We start from the raw sequence: 18,036 nt of genomic DNA on the forward strand, positions 1-18,036 counted from the left end.
TGACCTGGAGTGAGCCCCCACCCCCTCACTGGGCCCCAGTTCCCCTATCTGTAAAACTGGACTTTTTCCAGTCTCTAGTTCTTTGGTTTCTTTGGCCAAAGCCCTGGGAGGCCGAGATCTAACTCTTCCTCCCCAATCCCCCGACCCCAGGCTGGCCGAGTGGCCTGTGCTGGTCCACAGGCAGGAGAGCAGGGTGGGGAGGGGCACAGTTCTGGTCCTGAGATTTCAGGGAGGCTGGGGGCTCGGATCACACAGTCTCTATTGTATTCGAGCCACTGGGGATTGAGTCCCTAAGAAACATCAGTCCCACCTGCCTAGCAACCCAGGTGGTCTCCCCAGCGGCGGCGTTGCCAGCAGAAGGAAGCGTCAGCAGGCGGCACTGCAATGCCTCGGCAGCGAGGGGCAGGCATGCTCAGCACTGGGGGGGGGGGGCACGCCAGGCAGGGCTCTTACTTGGAAGGTGTTAGACAAAGGTGTAGTGGAGTCCGTTGCTTAAGGGGGGGTAAGGTGGCACCGTCCTGGAGGACAGGGGGGCTTTAGGCGGGAGGAGGGCCAGCTGCTGCGCTAGACGGGCACACAGGAATTAAGCGGTGTGTTAGCTCCTCGTCCGCTCCCACAGCACCAGATGCCCCACTGGACAGGGCTGGGGTGGGCCCTGCTGCCCACCACTAATGGCCTGGGCTTGGGGGGCACATCCATGGGCCCTGGGGGGTGCTGGCTGGGACTGGCCTGCAGTTCCCAGCTGTCTTTGAGATGGAAAGAGGGAACAAGAGTGAAGACAGGCTGCAGCAAGGGGAGTGAAGGAGGCCCTGCTAACCGAACGCAGAGCTCAGGTCCGGGGCACGCTGCCCGCTGGCACTGAGGGGGCCAAGGACCGGAGGTCCACATAGTAGAGCAAGCACAGGCCGGACAGGAGGCGCTTCATGGTGGTGAGTAGCCCCTGCTGGAACCCTCGACATGGGCAGCAGCTCAGAAGTTGCTGAGATGGGTCGTAGGGAGCCCCCAAGATCATCAGGAGGCAGGGTCTGGGTGAGCCATCTACAGTATCCCCAGTCACAGGACGCCACACTGACCACCTCTCAGCCCACTCAGCACGTCCTCGCAGGGAGTCAGGTCAGTAGGGGCTTCGGAGACTCTGCAGGATCAGGACGTGGGGACAGAGAACAGGCCTCCCCTTGTCCTCAGTCATTCCCGTGGCTTCCTGAGGTGAGGATAAAGCTCTGCTCCCTAGACTAGACCCCCCCCACCCCTGCCCCGCAAGGCCAGTTACCTCAGGGCTCTGTAGGCCCCACCCTTGGTCATTTCTAGACCCTTTGGCCAGAGTTGGAGGCTTGGTGGGGAATGTGACACCATTTCAGGCTCTCTGACCTCTCTCTCCCCAGAAGGCCTAGAGCACCTCTGGCCAAGGGCACCTCCTAGACACACAGTGGCCGCTTCCTCTGGGGAGAAACAGTGCCAGTGAACTGTGAGGGCACACAGAGGTGGGGGAGATGTGGGCAGAGGGAGCAGCCACGAGTCTCTTTCCTGGCTGGGAGAGAAAGCCTTTTTACACAGGCACACATGTACAGACATACACACGTACACACGCACACACATATACCCCCTTCCATTTGTGGTATTTTTTTTCCCACTGACCAGCAAAGTCCCACTTCCCAAGTCTAGTTTTTGGGCACAGGTCACTCTGATAAGGTGCACAGTGGCTTTGATTTGCTGACCAAAGCAGGGGTCACAGGGAGGGCGAGAGGGGCCCCCCATGCCTTGCCCCAGCAAGAAATTCAAGCACCAACGGCTTTCCTGCCCCCTTCTTCATGAGGCCACAAATCTTAGCCCTGGCCCCTTGGCTTGGGGGCCTGAAAAACCTGTTCTTAACTTGCAATCCCAGAGAAAGCTGAACAGCAGCACCACTCCCAGATTTAAGAATGAGCTAGAGACACCCTCTCCCAGACCCCTTTCCTCTGACACTTCTGCGCTCCGGTTCCCTCAGTGCCTCGCCTGCCCCCCTCATCTTCCACCAGCTCACCCTGCAGTGCTCACGGGAAAGGAGAACGCACCACTGGCTCCCAACTCCCAAGCCTGACACCTGGTTTTCCGCTAACTCCCTCACAAACCATCCTGGGATGCGAGCCCCAAAGAGCAGCGGGTGGGACCCGGCCTTGGAGGCCGGCATCTATGGCCTCACCTGCCACCTGCTTGCTGCGCTGGGATGCCTCGGAGGCCAAGGCGTAGGAGATGTTGATGATGCGCTCCTGCTCCTGCAGCTGCGAGTCCAGGTCGGCTGTGCTGTTCCTGTCCTGGCCTGATGTCGGCTGCAGGTTGCACATGCTGCAGAAGGGCCAGAGAGCAGGCTATGGGCCCTTGCCACCCCTGGCATCCACTTCAGGAGAGGAGGGGCTCTCTGGCCTGGAGGCTCGCCCCGTTTGGGGGGCATCAGATAAAAATGGTGCACTTTCTCTCTAGACAAAGGTGCACATGCTTCTCCCCACACATCCATGGCTCTGTTCTTTTTACCACTGTGCTCGGCTCCACTTCCTACACTTGCCAGGGTCACGGGACACCAGATGGACCTTCTGAGTGTTTCAGGACTCCCCAGATGACCGAGGCAAGCTTCCTTGCTGATCTGTGGGTGACATGCTGAGAGCCAGCCTGGCCCTTCCAATGAGCAGGGCTTCCCTGAGACGGAGGCCTGGCAAAACATGCACCCTAGCCGGCCCGAGCCACGCCCTGGGGTCAGGCCTAGCGGGCTGCCAGGACGTGGGCAGCACGAGGGCTGACCTGGAGCGGGCGAGGATGTTACGGATCTTCTCAGCTTTGCGATACCGCGCCCGCAGCTCCTCAAGGCTGGGTGGCTCTTCAGGATCCAGCTCCACGTAACGCTCGGGGATGGAGACCTTCTCTGGTTTAGACAGCTGAGGAGAGGACCAGGAGGCAGTGGAGGGAAGACTGAGACTTCTGGGTTACAGACCTGCTCCCCGCCCCGTCCCCTGGCCATGAGGAAGCACACGGAGCCCACAGAGGTTACCGACTTGCTAAGATCACAACAGTGGTCCACTGTGGAGTCGGGGTCTGACTCCAGACGCAAGTTCTCTCCACCATCCCAGACACCCTCCTATAGGCTGAGGGAAGGGAAGGGAGGAGCCAAAGAACTAGGCCAGAAGCCCTCACACAGAAATCATCCTTAATGCCACCTCCAATGTGACCCCTACAACCTCTGCAGCCACAACGACCCAGTGTGCAGCCTCTGCCTGGTATGCTCTTCCTTTTGCTCCAGTGACGTTCTCATCCTTCCGACCTCACTTCCAGAAGCCTTGCCTGACCCTCTTCCCACACCCCTCCGACTCTCTCTTGTTTTCTGTTCGTCTCTCTGCTGTCTAGTGCAGGGCCCTGGCTCTTAGTAGCCCTTCAGCAAACACTCCTTGGGTGGGTGGACGAAAGGAAGCGATAATGCTTTCTGTCCCTACAAAAGCTCCTCTGATCAGACTGGAGGCAGCCGTGCTGTATCTATTGCTTTCAAGAGGAAAATGGCCCTGACTGCTCCCCGAGTCTCCACACAAACCAGCAGCAAGCTCAGCTTGGTGAAATCTCGCTTGAGCTAAGAATGCCAAAGGCAACTTCTGCACACCCCGGGGAATTTTCTCCTCCTCAAACAACAAGAGCACTAAAACGGGGTTGGTTGAAGCTTTTAAAAACAAGCTAAATCCAATCCCAGGGCAAATCTGGACTCGAATTTAAATCCATGGACATCTTTCATTCTGGGGAAAGATGGCAAGAAGTAAGCTCTTCTCTGTTACTTCCAACAAGGGCAGATCCAGGGGAAGGAAGCAGATTACATTGTAGCAGGAGGGATTTAGGTTAGAGATAAGGAAGGACATTTTCCACTGCCTGGCAGGCCAATTAGGACACCATAACACGTACTTCCACTGCCAAGATAGTGTGTTGAAGCTTCTTTTGCAAATCTGAGAAGGCACAGACCTTTGGCTGTTTCAGAGGTGCCAAAGGGAGAAGGTCTAAGGGCAGAGGACTGGCCTCGTCTGCCCCTGGAGCCCCAGCTACCCTAGAACTCGGCAAGTCCATGGGCATCAGTTGCCTACACCCTGACGGAGCTCCCCTCAGGCGGTGAGAGTGTGTCCCCTCACGCAGTATCAGGGCAGGACGAGTCCTCACACAAACGCTCCTGGGATACCTGCGGGTCACTGTGCACCTCATCCAACAGTCATCATTCAGCAGACATTTACAGAGCGTCTACTGTGTGCCAGGCCCTGTGCCCGGTGCACAAAGCTGAACCAAACAGCCAGAGACTCTGCTCGACAGAGCTTACAAATGGCACGACATAGGCCAGAGGAGACACTGCGAGGCTGTCACCCTCCGATTCCCTCTCTTCCCTTGGGTAGAGACCTGCCCGTTGGTAGAGATCTAGGGGTTACTCGCTTTCCTGGGCCTGCCCGGTCATGATGCATTTGAGCCACCAGAGGGCGCCTGAAGAATTCAGATCAGAACTATGCAGGGATCACAGCCTCTGCCATGGCTGGAAATTTCAACTGTGATTTTCAAACCTGCTCCCCTTTGTCTCCCAGTCTGATTGCCCAAGTCAGCCTGACTGGCCAGTTGCAAAGCCAACCCCTAGTGCCCCAGGGAACATTTCCCTACAATCACAACTACATCATCACGTGCCCACTATGTGCCAGGCCCTGTGCACAGGGCTTCTGATCTTTGCCAATCCTCAGGGCGACAGGTTGAGTCACTTAATCCTCACCACAATCCATGTCCCTGTCAAGGAAACTAAGGCACAGAGAAGTTAAATGACTTGTCCCAAATTAAAGAGAGAGAGATCTGAACCTGCATCAAAATGCCCGGGTTCCTTCTATTGCTTAAGCTGCTCTCCGGCCATTCTCCTGGGCCACACTGAAGCTCAGCCTTGTCCCTACTTAGGACAACACCTCCCAGTGCCATTGGGAAGGTGGATCAGGCTGGGAGCCCAGCGGCTGTGCCTCTTGGGGGTGGGGGGCACCAAGGAAGCCCCTGCCCTCACCTCTCTGCTGATGTCCAAGTCATAGTCCTGTGGTTCCAGGTCCAACTCAGTGACAGGCACGGCCTGTACTTTCAACCAGCCATTCTCCTCCTTGTCCTTCCTTTCCCCTTGCACGGCCCGCTCCAGCAGCTGCAGGTCAAAGTCCTGCTCACGCTTCCACTGGCAACAGAACAAGAGGGTTAAATGCAGTCCTGATTGCTAAAAGGGCCGCTCCGGTCCCCATGTGGATGGGTGTTTCAGGCCCTGGGGTCCTTGGGAAGATGAGCCTCTGGACATCAGGAAAAAGCTGTGTGACCACAGACCTCAACCTCATCTCTGAAACAAGGCAGCAGATTTGTGACACGGACAGTCCCTGCTGTGTGCTCTAACTCTCTGTAATGGAGAACGAGGCCTCTGTGCCTCTTACATGGCCTGATTCCAGATTGCTGATCTCTCTCTGATCTGGGCCCCCAGAGAGTTCAAACGTGCACTCCCAGGGCACAAGTCTAAGATGCATGACTTTAGACTCACAATGGCCCCCAGCAATACAGGAGGCTCCCAGGTCTGAGAGGGTAACCTCAAAACAGAACCTGAGACAGCTCCAGAGCTCCAGAATTTGCCCCTTCTGTTGCCCACAACTCGTAGGCGGGTTTCTGGTTCAGGAGCCATATGTCCCAGTTCAGGAATAATGAAAAAAAAAAACAAGCCATTTGAGGCCCTGGTAAGCAAAGAGAATAGCCAAGAGCCTCTCTAACGGGTACTCCCAACAGGATACATTTAGAGGTGGGGACACTGCACCCACAGTGGGGCTGGGAGGTCCAAGCAGGAGCAACTTGGGGCCAGTGGGGCAGATAAACTGCTGCGTACCACAGCATCCACTGTACCACCGCATCTATTTGAGGCAGGTGTTTTAAGTTAGAAAAACTGAAGCCATGTAAAGTTGAAGCACTAAATCGAATACATTCCCAAGGCTGTTCCTCAGCATCAACTTTGTAACAAGCGTCTCTTCAGGGAGGAAAATCTAAGCCAGCCATTTTAAGATCCAAGCACAGCTGTGTGGCTCCACGGTGGCCGTCCTAATCACCCTGGCCTGCGTCCTCACAGGCATCTGATGCTGAGCAGGTTGTTGAGAGGAGGGAACAGGCTCAAAGTCTCTCTCCTCTTGAGCAGGAGCCAAGCAGATGCTCCTCCATCCCACGTTGCCTCCTCCCTCCCACCCTATTCACCTCACAGAGCCCCAAGCGGTCACCTTGTTTGTGATACCCCTTCAAGCCCCCCCAAAGCCCGAAACCCATAGCCATATCAGCACATTTCCCCCATTCATGCACAAGCTCTCGATACTGACTCCAGACCAATGTAATCGCTCTTAGGTGACGGTTTCCAGGCATAGTATGAAAGGATTAGGCAGTTGAAGTTTCAGGGATGAAAAATTAATTTAATGATTCACAAAGAAAAGCACATTTTCTTACACGCTCACGAGTGCTCGAATAGAGACAAGTCCTCATTTAAACCCAGCCTGATTGTTTCCACAAACAGAAAAAGTTCACTAGACTCTACGATGTATCCTGGGGAAGAACCACGCCAATCCATCATCATTAAGCAACACGTTTATTGGCGTTGATGCAGAGACTTACACAAGTCTGTTTTAAGAAAAAAATTACAAAGTATTCAAGTTACGAGTTTTAGATAATCTTTCTACATTGAGACATCAGATTATAAAAGGTCAGTGTTACCCCATACGACATTTGCTCATAAAGTTTAAAAGTTATTGGCTTTGCAGCGTTTCAGGATGAGTATCCTGGGTCTTACCCCTTTGGTGTCTGAGCTAACAGCTGCAGAGGACCTCTGAATACAGAACATAGTATATCTTACAGATCATTCAAGGTATTAAATACTAGAAACAAAAAGTTCTCCATAAGAAATTGTGCAATGGGACTGGAGGAATTAAAACCGAACCAGCTTAGACTTGGTAGAATTTACTCAAACGTGCAGTCTCTGAAGCCTGTGTCCACTGTCCAGGCGTAAGGCATGGACTTTGAAAATTCATAATGCCCAGACCTCTGCCAGTGACCACAGCCCTCAGACAGCAGGCTGGCTCAGCCTTGGGCAGCTTTGGGGATGTGTAAATTATGAGTCAGTAGGCCTGCATGAAGGGGGCAGCAGAAAGGTGAGTCACACATGGGAGTGCTTGCTAGGCCACGGAGACAAGAGCTGTATTATAAGCCTGGTAACAGAGCACAGGCCAGTTAGAAAATGTTCAATGCAAATTAGAAGCTTCTGTAAACACAATCAGGCAGGATTAGAGAGGCAATGAGCGGTAATACTAAAAGCAAAAGAGCTTGTGCAATGAATTAGGGAAAGAACAGTCAGGCTAGAGGTCTCAGGAAACACTGGATTTCAAACAACAAGGGAAGTCACAGGCAATGTTTCCAAAAGGGACCTAAGGCGACTGTGGGCAGGGTGCAGAGCCTGGAAGCACCACCAGGGGGCAGCAGATTCCCTGGCTCTCCCGGGGCACCGTGAGGCCTGTCAGCACCACAAGCTGTGGGGAGAGCACAGCCTTCAGAGTTGTGCGGCACCACCCTGTGCTCAGCTGCCCCACAGGGCACCCGCTTGAAGTTTGGGAGGCTGGTTGGCTTGCATTCCTCATCAAATCACATCACCTTCTTCCTCCTCCACTTCTCGATCCCTGTCCTCCCAAGACCTCGATTCAGCTGAGACCTCTGAAGGCCTACAAAGGCCTCTCTCAGGCTCAGCTCGGACGGCTGACTTCAAGCATTTTCTCTGCTCCTGGGTTCCTGCCATCACATCCTCACTCCTGCTCTGGTTCTGCATCACTCTCTGACCAGGTCACACAGGTGGCCTGGGCTGTGGGCAAGCAGCCCGTGGGGTGTTCTCTGACCCACCTAGGTCAACGGCCCACTCTCTCAGGGGTGGCATGACATGCTTGTGTTTGGGAGACTCAGGGATGCTCTGCTCCCTGTCCCGGCCCCGCCTGCCTGGACCCTCCTAACATACTGAGCCGAGATCTCCAGGGAGCGGTTGGCTGAGGTAGCGGGACGAGGGCAGACCCGTCCTCTCTCCTTGGCTCAGCGTCCTCTTCCGCTCCCGAACCAGGGCCTTCTGGTGCCGCTTCATGCGCTCGAGCTGCTCCTCCGCACTCATCTTGCCCCGCTGGTGGTCCCCTGAGTACAGGCGCTCCAAGGCACTCTTGGGTCTCTGAGGAGAGGAGGGGAAGAAACAGACAGAGTCGCTGGGCTGGGCACACAGAAGGAGCCAAGCTGCCTGCTTCATTCCCGTTCTTTGCCTCTCTCTCTCTCTCATACACACACACACACACACACACACACTCTCTAGCTGGGCTCCTCTTGGCCACAGAGAACCACTTCCTCTAAGCACACTCATGGACATGATACTCTTGGTACCCTGCTCCCCATGGCAGCACCCATTCTGTAGATGCAGACAGTGAGGCCCAGGCCAGCCCAACTGGGCACACATGTAGCACATGATGGGCCAGAACTCAGCGTGCCAGACAGGCTGAAGAGGAGGGCAGAGGCACGGGAAATAGAGAGGCAGTGTGATGCCCCTCTTGGTGGGCAGTGGGGAAGGCATCACTGAACACATGGTGACAAGGACTCTGAGCTCAGGAGGGGCTGAGGTCACCTGAAAGGCCATCCCCAGGGCCCACAGGACAGCCAGTCACCGTCCACCTTAGAGCCCTTTCCTCTGTGCATGAGGGAGCAGCAAGCTCCTCGAGAACTTCTCAAGGCCACTCACAGGGAAGGTCACCTTGCCGCTTTCTGCATCGAGACCCCGCCGGAGCGTGACGTAGGGAGCAATGGTGGATGACTGCTGGAGCCTTGACGTGGACCCTGAAAGCCCTTAGTGAGGAAAGAGAAACGCAAGTATATTTGTGGTAGGGTGGACAAGCCAGCAGCCTCTCCCCAGTCACCTCCCACTCCTGTGAGGGGACCACCAGGGCCCAGCCAACAACCCACTCTTCTTCCTCTTCTTCCTCCCTAGGGCCTGGAAAAGCAAGGCCCTGGGTAGAGGGTGAGGGGCCAGCCCAGGGCTGCCCTCTGTCCCCAGTGGGGGACAGTGTCCCTGCAGATCTGTGGACTACCCTAGTCTTCCCTCACCTGCACAAGACCTGGGCTACTTGGCAAGTGGAAGGGATGGAGGGGTAGGAATCCCCTTTACCCTTTCTTCCCGATGAACCCCTATGCATCCTGCGTGACCCAACTCAGATGTCCTGCCTGTGGCTTCTGAAGGCTTCTGAAATGCCCCAGGTAGTACCAGTTATCTCCTATATCCCCAGTATATTTACTGGTTACTGCACTGACCACCACAGTGTCAACATACCCGTCCAACTAGACTGTAAATTCAACAATGCCTGCTTGACCAACTGACTGAACGAAAGAACAAATGAAAGAAGGTACCAAACATTTACTGAGCACTTACTATGTAACAGGCAGGCACTGTGTTAGGTGTTTTATAGAGATTTTTGTCCCACTAGCCCTACAATGTAAGCATTACCTGACCATTGTAGTGGGGCACAACGTAAGTCTCAGAGAGGTTCAGAGAGGTTAAGGAACTTGTCTAAGGTCACATGGCAGGAGCATGGTTGATCATGTGCTTCCCATGACTGGGTCCTATGACTTAGAGGAATCATCTCACCCGGGCTGGTACCACAGCCTGAGCTTTCTCCACTAGCAGCGATTCTTACCAAGGGTGGTCCCTGACATCTGGAAACGGGCAACACACTGACTGAGGACATCACAAGCATTTAGCAAATGGGAAAAAGAATGGCCAACGTCCTGGAATGCCCAGAGAATCCTGAGCAACAAAGAACTGTCCTGCCCAGGATGCCACTAATATTGCCATCGATAAACACCTCTAGGCTGTAATGAAGGAAGGGAATAGGGCCCCCGGCTGTAGTGCCAAGGGTTGCTGAGGCTCAGCTCAGCAAAATCCAGAGCCCACACCCTCCAGGGACCAGCTCAGGCCTAGACAGTGCAGTGGGCTGGGAGTCACATAACCCCGCAGGTGTCAGAACCATGGCTGTGTCCCCCTGCTTCTGCACCTGGCCAACGGGCGGAAGCAGCCCTCCCACCTCTGGGCGCAGACAGGAGGATCAGGTGAGGATCAGATGAGGGAATGTGGTCAGCCTGCTCAGGGGTTCCAGGAGGCCCAGATGCAGAAAGGTTGGGAGGCCTCCCTTTAGGGGGATTTCTAAGGAAGAGGGTCTTGGCTATGAGGAGGCCCAATTGAGGAAAAAACTGTGTTTGTTTAAAGAAAGGACTCATTGAGTCTTAGAGTGACACAGAAGGGGAAAAAACCCTCAGGAAGGCCTGAGATGCCCAAGCTGATGCAGTCACCCAACATCCCAGCCTACAGGGGGCACTGGCTCTGGGGCCAGGACAATGAGATTGTATTCTTGCTCCATCACTTATTGGCTAATTGACAAGTTATTTAATTTCTCTGAGCCTTAGTTTTATCATCTCTAAAATGCGGATAACAACAGTACTTCCTTCATAGGATTCTTACGAATATTGACTACGTGAATATAAAGTGCTTAAAACAGTGCCAGGCTTTACAGTAATTGCTATTATCATTGTTCTGGGGGTCAGATGTAATAAAAGAGGAAGAGAACCAGGATGGGGGCCAGAGGGAAGGAGGACAGGCCTTCCCTCACAGCTGCTGCCCATGCTGAGGCCCACAGCTGTAGACAGAAGAGTGCGAGGTACCAGGTGAGGGTTGGGGAGCAGTGGTGTGGTGGTGGTGGGGGTTCCCAGGAAGACTCATGGAGAGTCTCGCCTTACCTCTGCCTGGCAGCGTCTGGTACCTGCTCTCAGATCCCACGAGTCCCAGGGAGGGCGGGGCCAAATCTCCACTGAAGGTCGCCAGCTCAGGCTCACTCACATATGACCGGAGCTCCACCTGTGGGCAGAGTCTGAGGCTGCCATATCTGCTCTGCGTCAGCCGCCTTCCCTCCCCCTAGCACAATGGGGCAACCCCTGGGCTCCTTCCTGCTCACCCTCGAGTCCCCGTTCACACACTGCCCTTGCTCCCGGTCCCGCTTCCTCTCGTCCGACTGCCGCTTGAGGCCCCTCACTGAAGTGTGCCGGATGATGGTGGCCTCCCTGGGCAGAGGTGGCACGGCCGGGGGCTGGTCCTCTGGGCTGTAGAGCTCAGGGAGTGGGGGCCTGGGTGGTGCCTCATCTTCCTGCTCAGAAAAAGAACCAGAACCAGTGCACAGTGAGAGGGAGCTGGAGGGAGAACACTGAGTCGTGGCCCAAAGGGCAGAGCAGTGCACTGCAAGACCACTTTAGCCAAAAGACGCCAACCTTGGGGCTGGCCTGGTGGCGCAGCGGTTAAGTGCACAGGTTCCGCTTCGGTGGCCTGGGGTTCACAGGTTCAGATCCCGGGTGTGGACATGGCACTGCTTGGCAAGCCATGCTGTGGTAGGCGTCCCATGTATAAAGTAAAGGAAGATAGGCACAGATGTTAGCTGAGAGGCAGTCTTCCTCAGCAAAAAGCGGAGGATTGGAAACAGATGTTAGCTCAGGGCTAATCTTCCTCAAAAAAAAAAAAAAAAAAAAAAAGACACCAACCTTTCCCCTAGCTGACCTGTGAAGAAGGGAGAATCCCCTTGTTCCATCTCTGTTCTTCCCTTTGATTCACACATTCTCTATTTTTCAAAGTGTTACCTACACAAAGTCCAGACTCAGTGTCCTGGGCCCATGTTCTTGCTCCACATGCCTGGAGTGTGGCGTAGGGGCAGCAGGCCAGTAACTCTGCACTTGTTTACAAGTCTATGACAGCACCCCCTCCACCCCGCACCTGGAGAAGAAATGCTCACCCCATTCCACAGTGCTCAGACTGAGCAGCCCCTGTCCCAGCACAGTCCCTGATCCTTCAGCAGGCTGCCCTTCCCATCAGAAACGTGCCTGCTTACACAATACTCCCTCCGTCCGGACTCAGGGACTGAACAGGCAGTCGGGGTGGGCGGATCACTGCCTACCCTGCAGCCCACTCTCTGGGTCGCGATGAATGCAACTATTTTCCTTGAGACCCCCTGTCCACAATGCTCTGAGGGCTGTGGCTTCTCTATAGACCAACAGCCTGGCCCCTGACTGCCAGGAACACCCACTCCTGGGACAAACGACCATGGAGCCTCCTGCCTCCTAAACTCTCCCATTCTTAGTCTAATTTTGCTCTGTTTTTCAGAATTTTGAGGAATTCAGGAAAGGGTGCTGCAAGCTTGCTTTGCAAAGGTTTATCAGCATTCTTCCAAGGAAACACACTTCATTATTGTGTGAAAGTTAAGCTGCCTACCCAAGATACACGTTAGGCTCTTTGAGCATCAGCGGTTTCCAACCCTGACAAGATCATGGAATTACCACATTTTTACAAAGCTCCCCAGAAAGATAAACACAAAACAGTGAGTGCCCTTGATTAAAGGGAGTAGAATGTCTGGAGACAGAGGGTGGATGGGAGACAGTTATTATATACTTTTTTATATCTTTTGACTTTGTACCCTTTGAGTTATTATCTAATACAAAGGTAAATAGCATTAAATTCAAGAAAATAAGCCAAATAAAAAAGTGAAAGAACTATAGCTACATGCAACAATGTGGATGAATCTCACAGATATTATGTTAAAGAAAAGACGTAAGATGTAAAAGAATAAATACAGCACAGTCACGTGTCTCAACAAGAAGCGCATTGTTAGGTGATTTTGTTATTGTGTGAACATCATAGAGTGTGCGTACCCAAACCTAGATGGCAGAGCCTACCACACACCTAGGCTGGATGGTACTAATCTCATGGGACCACCACCGTATATGTGGTTTGCCACAGACCAAAACGTCGTTATGTAGCACAATGACTGTGTTATATATGGGCAAAATGAAAGTGTTAAGAGATGTAAACATAGATAGTAAAACTAAAAAAGAAAAAAAAGGGAATTATCCAAAAAGTCAAGATAGTGGTTATGTCTCCCAGTAAGGGCCTACACTGGTGCAGCCACTATGGAAGTTCCTTAAAAAATTAAAAATAGAAATACCATATCACCCAGCAATTCTACTTCTGGGAATATATCCGAAGGAAACAAAAATGCTATGTGGAAGAGATATCTGCACCCCAATGTCACAGGAGCACTATCCACAACAGCTGAGACATGGCAATGACCTAATTGTCCATCAAGAGATGAATGGATAAAGATGATGTGGTGTATATACAATGGAATATTATTCAGTCATAAAAAGAAGGAAATCCTACTATCTGCAACAATGTGGATGGACCTTGAGGCATTATGCTAAGTGAAATGTCAACACACAGAGAAAGACAATACTGTATGACCTCACTTATATGTGGAATTTTTTTTTTTTTTTTTTGGTGACGAAGATTGGCTGGCCCTGAGCTAACATCCTTTGCCAATCCTCCTCTGTTTTGTAGACGGGATGCTGCCATGGCATGGCTCGACAAGCAGCATGTAGGTCCACGCCTGGGATCTGAACCTGCGAACCCTGGGCCACCAAAGTGGAGCACGTGAACTTAACCACTATACCACCAGGCTGGCCCCATATGTGTGATCTTAAAAAAGAAAAAAACAAAAAACAAAGAAACAAAAACTTCAATAAAAAGAGATCAGACTTGTTATCAAAGGCAGAGGGTAGGAGGCAGGGGAACTGGAGGAAGGTGGTCAGAAGGTACAAACTTCCGGTTATAAGATAAACAAGTAGTAGGGATGTAATGTACAACATGACTACAGCTAACACTGCTGTATGAAATATGGGAAAGTTGTTAAGACAGTAGAGCCTAAGAGTTCTCATCACAAAGAAAAAAACTTTTTTTCCTTTTTTTCGTATCCATATGAGATGATGAATGTTAACTTATTGTGGTAATCATTTCACAATATATGTAAATTAAGTCATTATGCTGTACATCTTAAACTTATACAGTGCCGTCAATTATGTCTTAATAAAATGCAAGGAAGAAAAAAAAGACAGGGCCTGCACCGGGAAGGGATTGACATGCCTGAGGGCTTCTGGTTGCTGGCAAAGTTCCATTTCTTGGTTTGGGTGTTGGTAAAACATGGGTGGTCTCTTTATTATTATTTCTTAAATTATATACTCATATTTTATGTTAATTTCAGGATGAATAGCACTGTTTTCACAAATATAAATTTTAAATGAGCAAACAACAAAAATATGGTAAAACTGGTGAGCACACATACGTTACTAGAAGGAGGGGAGAGAAGACCCCCCTGGTGACCCTGATGCTGACTGAACCAAGCTGAAGAGCCCGGTCTGGAGCCACAGAGGACAAGCTGTGAAGAGGAGCCCCTGTCGTCCTCTGTTCCAAGCTGCTTGTTCTGCACAAGAGCAAACTGAGGAGGCTCAGAGAGGGGACGGGTCTTGCTAAGGAGCCGGTGAGAGAACAGCACTGGGATCCAGGCGGCCCAGCTCCCAGGCTGGCACCTTTTCCCTCTGCTGCTTGTCCCGGCTGGCAGGGCATTTTGCCCTATGTCAGCAGCATCTGCCCCAGCCATTCTTGCTGTTTTGCTATTTTCCTGCCTCCTGTTTGGCCGCTGGTGCCCCACCCTCTTACATCTGGGATTGGGAAGGAGATCTCAAGATGAAGAAATTCACAATGACTCTGGGTCCCGGCACCTGTCTTCCAGCTCTGGGGCCTGGGCTGTGGCTGGAAGCAGGTGGGCAGGGAGGAGCTGGATATGGGAACATGTGCGTTTCACCCAGCGCTGAGCACCAACCTTGTCAGAGGTCCTAGGCACACATGGTGTCCAGGCAAAGCTCCTCTAAGCCTTTATTGGCAAAGACCTGGAGGTCCCCATTCCAAGGTCCCCTCTGCTATGACTTCCCTGTCACTTGGACCAGACCCCTTGTGTTCTCCAGCCAAGGCTGGCCTGGCCCTGGAGACAGGAACTGTCAAAGTACCTGAACACAGCTCCTATTTCCTTAGTCTCCTGTGCTCCCAGACTCTGCCAAAGGCTTGCCCCTCTCTACGCCAGGCAAGCCAAGGTGTTGGCCCAGGCAACCACAGGGCCACAGCTCTGACCTGAGGACCTGGGCTGACGGCCCAATTAGAGGCAGATGGCACAGAGAAGGGTCAGGTGATGTGGACTGCATCAACTAACTAACATGGAGACCTGAAGCAAATCGTAACACCTCTGGGCCTCAGTTCTCTTATCTGTGGGGTGGGGACACTGACCCTCCTGTCTATACTCCATGCGATTATTGTGAAGAAAATGTGTCCCACAACCCAGCAGAGTGCTCAACTGCAAGCGAAGGGAAGGATACTCTTCTGCTGAAAGAGCCCATCGCCCACAGGCCTGTGTAAGCAGGTTTGCACACAGCCCTGCACGGGGCAGCACACGCCTCTCGGCACCATGCAGAGCACAGAGTTCACAGACTCAGCACAGTCACTTCCTCTTGGTGGGCCGAAGTTTTCCCAACTGCATAACAGGAGGGCTGGACTAGACCATCCCTAAGGGCCCTTCCAGTTCTGGGGGCCTAAGGCACAATGGCAGGGCCCTACCACTCCTTAATCACTCATGGCTCAGGACTCCCTCAGGACTCAGGCTGGTTCCTTCTACTCAAGTTTCCCCAGAAGCTTCTCTCCCAAGAGAGGCTGACCTGGGGACAGAGGGATAATCATCTGGTGGAGAGGGATGACGGCTCAGCTCTAGGTCATCAATACTTACTACTTTGGGCTTTGTCTTGGTGGGTGACTGGAGGGGGGACGTCACTTTCCTCAGCTGGGGCGGATGAGGTCGGTAGGGCATGTAGGTCTGCAGTTGGGGGAAGAGTCGGACCTCCAGAGGGGTCCGCACAGGGCTGGTGGGAGGGCTGGGCTGCGGGGGTGGCTTGGTCTCTGTGGTCGAGGTTGAGAGTGAAGGCACAGGCGGGTGAGTTAACAAAGGCACCGTCTTCCTCTCTAGGGGTGGGGACGAAACACACGATGGGATGAACAAGGACCCTCCTCCTCCAAGGACAAGAGGAGTGACAGGGCCTGGAGACCCAGCTGCCCCCAAGCCCATCCCACCCACCTGGGCACTGGCCTCCAGCACTCCCACCCCCAGGAAGATGGCACACTCACCAGGATTTTTGACTGATTCCACCAAGATTCTGAAGTTCTCTTTATTTGCACTCAGGCCTGCGATGACGTCTTCAATCCTCCAGAGATCCTTCTGTATCTGTGATTTCTCCTGGGGAAGACAAAGTGGTGGTTCATTTCCTTCTTAACTCCTTACCAGAAGTTTCTTATTAGGACTTACACTGGCATTTCAGACAGCGCCCCTCACCCTGGGGGGCAGCATCCCCTTTGGAAACCTCACCAGGGCTAGAGCCAAGACTGCTTCGCAGCATCAGAGGGAAGCGCAGACAGGGAAAATGCCCAGGATCTGGGGGAGACATTTCAGAGGAGCCCTCGCCAGTCCACTTTGCCTATTTCCAGCTAACTTAAAAGTAGACTGCCTTAAATACTGTAGATTCCACTTAAATGAGGTGTCTAGAGTAGTGAAAGTCAGATAGGAGAGTGGTTCCCAGAGGCGGGGTGAGGGCAGGGGTGGGGCCATGGGGATTGTTGTTTAATGTGTACAGAGTTTCAGTTTTGCAAGATGAACAAACAGTTGTGGAGACTGGGTGCACAACAATGTGAATTTACTTAACACTACTGAATTTACTTAACACTACCTTTGAAAATGGTTAAGGTGGTAAATTTTATGTTATGTATATTTTATCACAATTTAAAAAAATAGACGGTCTTAGGAAACCATGGCAGAAGGGAAGAGAAGGCACCGACTAGAGGTCATGCCATCCCGAGAATCTAAAGAGCATTTCTCAAAGGATAAAGCTGATCCAAGGGATTTGAGGTTTAGTTAAGAGTACGGTGGGGAATATTATTTGCCCATAAAAGGGATGAAGTACTATACACCATGGAAGAGCCTGGAAACCATGATCCTCTGTGAAAGAAGTCCGACACAAAAGGCCACATATTGTAAGATTCCATTTATATAAAATGTCCAGAATAGGTAAATGCGTAAGGACAGAAAGATTAGCGGTTGGCTAGAGCAGGGGTGGGCAGCTGGGGGTGGAGACGGGGAGTGACTGTCACTGGGTACAGGGTTTCTTTTTCAGGATGATGAAAATGTTATAAACTGGATTGTGGGGGATGGTTGCACAACTCCAAATATTCTAAAGACCACTGAATTGTACACTTTTAGAGGGCGGATTTTATGGTATGTGAGTTATATGATACAGCTGTTATTTTTTAAAAAGTACAATGGGAAAAGAGCCAGGCTACATAATGACATGCACACTCAGACAAGTTCCAACCGAAATCAGACAGGAAGAGGCGCTGGAAAGAGGTGAGCAGGGGCTGCCATGGTTAAGGGACCGCGGGCATCTTTTAAGAGCAGTTTAAATATCAGATGTAGTATTCTTTTAATTTCCATGTTATAGTAGGGGCAGATAGCCTTGGCCCCATCCCAGGGACTGCAAAAGGAAGGTTTCACACCCCCATCTCCTCTCAAGGCACCAGCTGCCCTCAATTGGAAGAGTTCTCTCTCAACGCTGCATATTTACAGACATGCCTGATTCTACAACTAGACCATGTGTTCCCTGACATTCCCACAGGGCCAGGTACTTGGCAGGTTCTCAGTCCGTGTGTGTTGAATGAATAAAGGATCAATTATGTAAAATTCCCAGATCCAATACTTCCCAACAGCCATGACAACAGACGTCTGAAGTCTCCCGTCCTAAGGGGGTTCCCGCTCTCATACTCTGTCCACCCTCCCAACACCATCGCACATCCTCAGGACTGACAAGCAAATAACGGGCTTGATGTTCAGCTTCACACTAAAGTATGAGTGTCCCAAAACAGATGTGCTACTGAACCCAGAGTGTGTCTGTAAGCTCACGGGATTGCATCTAGGGCTGTGGTCCCCAAGTGGAATGCTGAGGACAGGTGAAGGAGGAGCACGGGATTAAAATCAACTCTTGCTC

The 18,036-nt window shown here is 52.2% G+C and overlaps 1 protein-coding gene across 50 annotated transcripts in view; it reads right to left on the reverse strand.

Annotated features, from left to right (window-relative positions):
* Positions 1–18,036, reverse strand: part of PLEKHA7 (pleckstrin homology domain containing A7) — a 198,509-nt gene that overhangs the window by 2,878 nt on the left and 177,595 nt on the right. For 19 of the 50 annotated variants that reach the window (XM_070626489.1, XM_070626484.1, XM_070626474.1 and 16 more), the window contains 10 exons: positions 16,130–16,238; positions 15,735–15,967; positions 11,043–11,234; positions 10,828–10,945; positions 8,783–8,886; positions 8,024–8,224; positions 5,027–5,185; positions 2,773–2,906; positions 2,180–2,322; positions 454–564 (listed from right to left, as the gene is read on the reverse strand). In XM_070626489.1, the coding sequence (XP_070482590.1) occupies positions 464–564; positions 2,180–2,322; positions 2,773–2,906; positions 5,027–5,185; positions 8,024–8,224; positions 8,783–8,886; positions 10,828–10,945; positions 11,043–11,234; positions 15,735–15,967; positions 16,130–16,238 (1,494 nt within the window). In that variant the 3' untranslated portion in view covers positions 454–463. The remainder of the gene's footprint in view (positions 1–453; positions 565–2,179; positions 2,323–2,772; positions 2,907–5,026; positions 5,186–8,023; positions 8,225–8,782; positions 8,887–10,827; positions 10,946–11,042; positions 11,235–15,734; positions 15,968–16,129; positions 16,239–18,036) is intronic. The other 31 variants (XM_070626491.1, XM_070626471.1, XM_070626476.1 and 28 more) reach the window with 9 other exon arrangements.

This window comes from Equus przewalskii, chromosome 6 (assembly GCF_037783145.1).
Source record: "Equus przewalskii isolate Varuska chromosome 6, EquPr2, whole genome shotgun sequence".
Classification (NCBI taxonomy): Eukaryota; Metazoa; Chordata; class Mammalia; order Perissodactyla; family Equidae; genus Equus; species Equus przewalskii.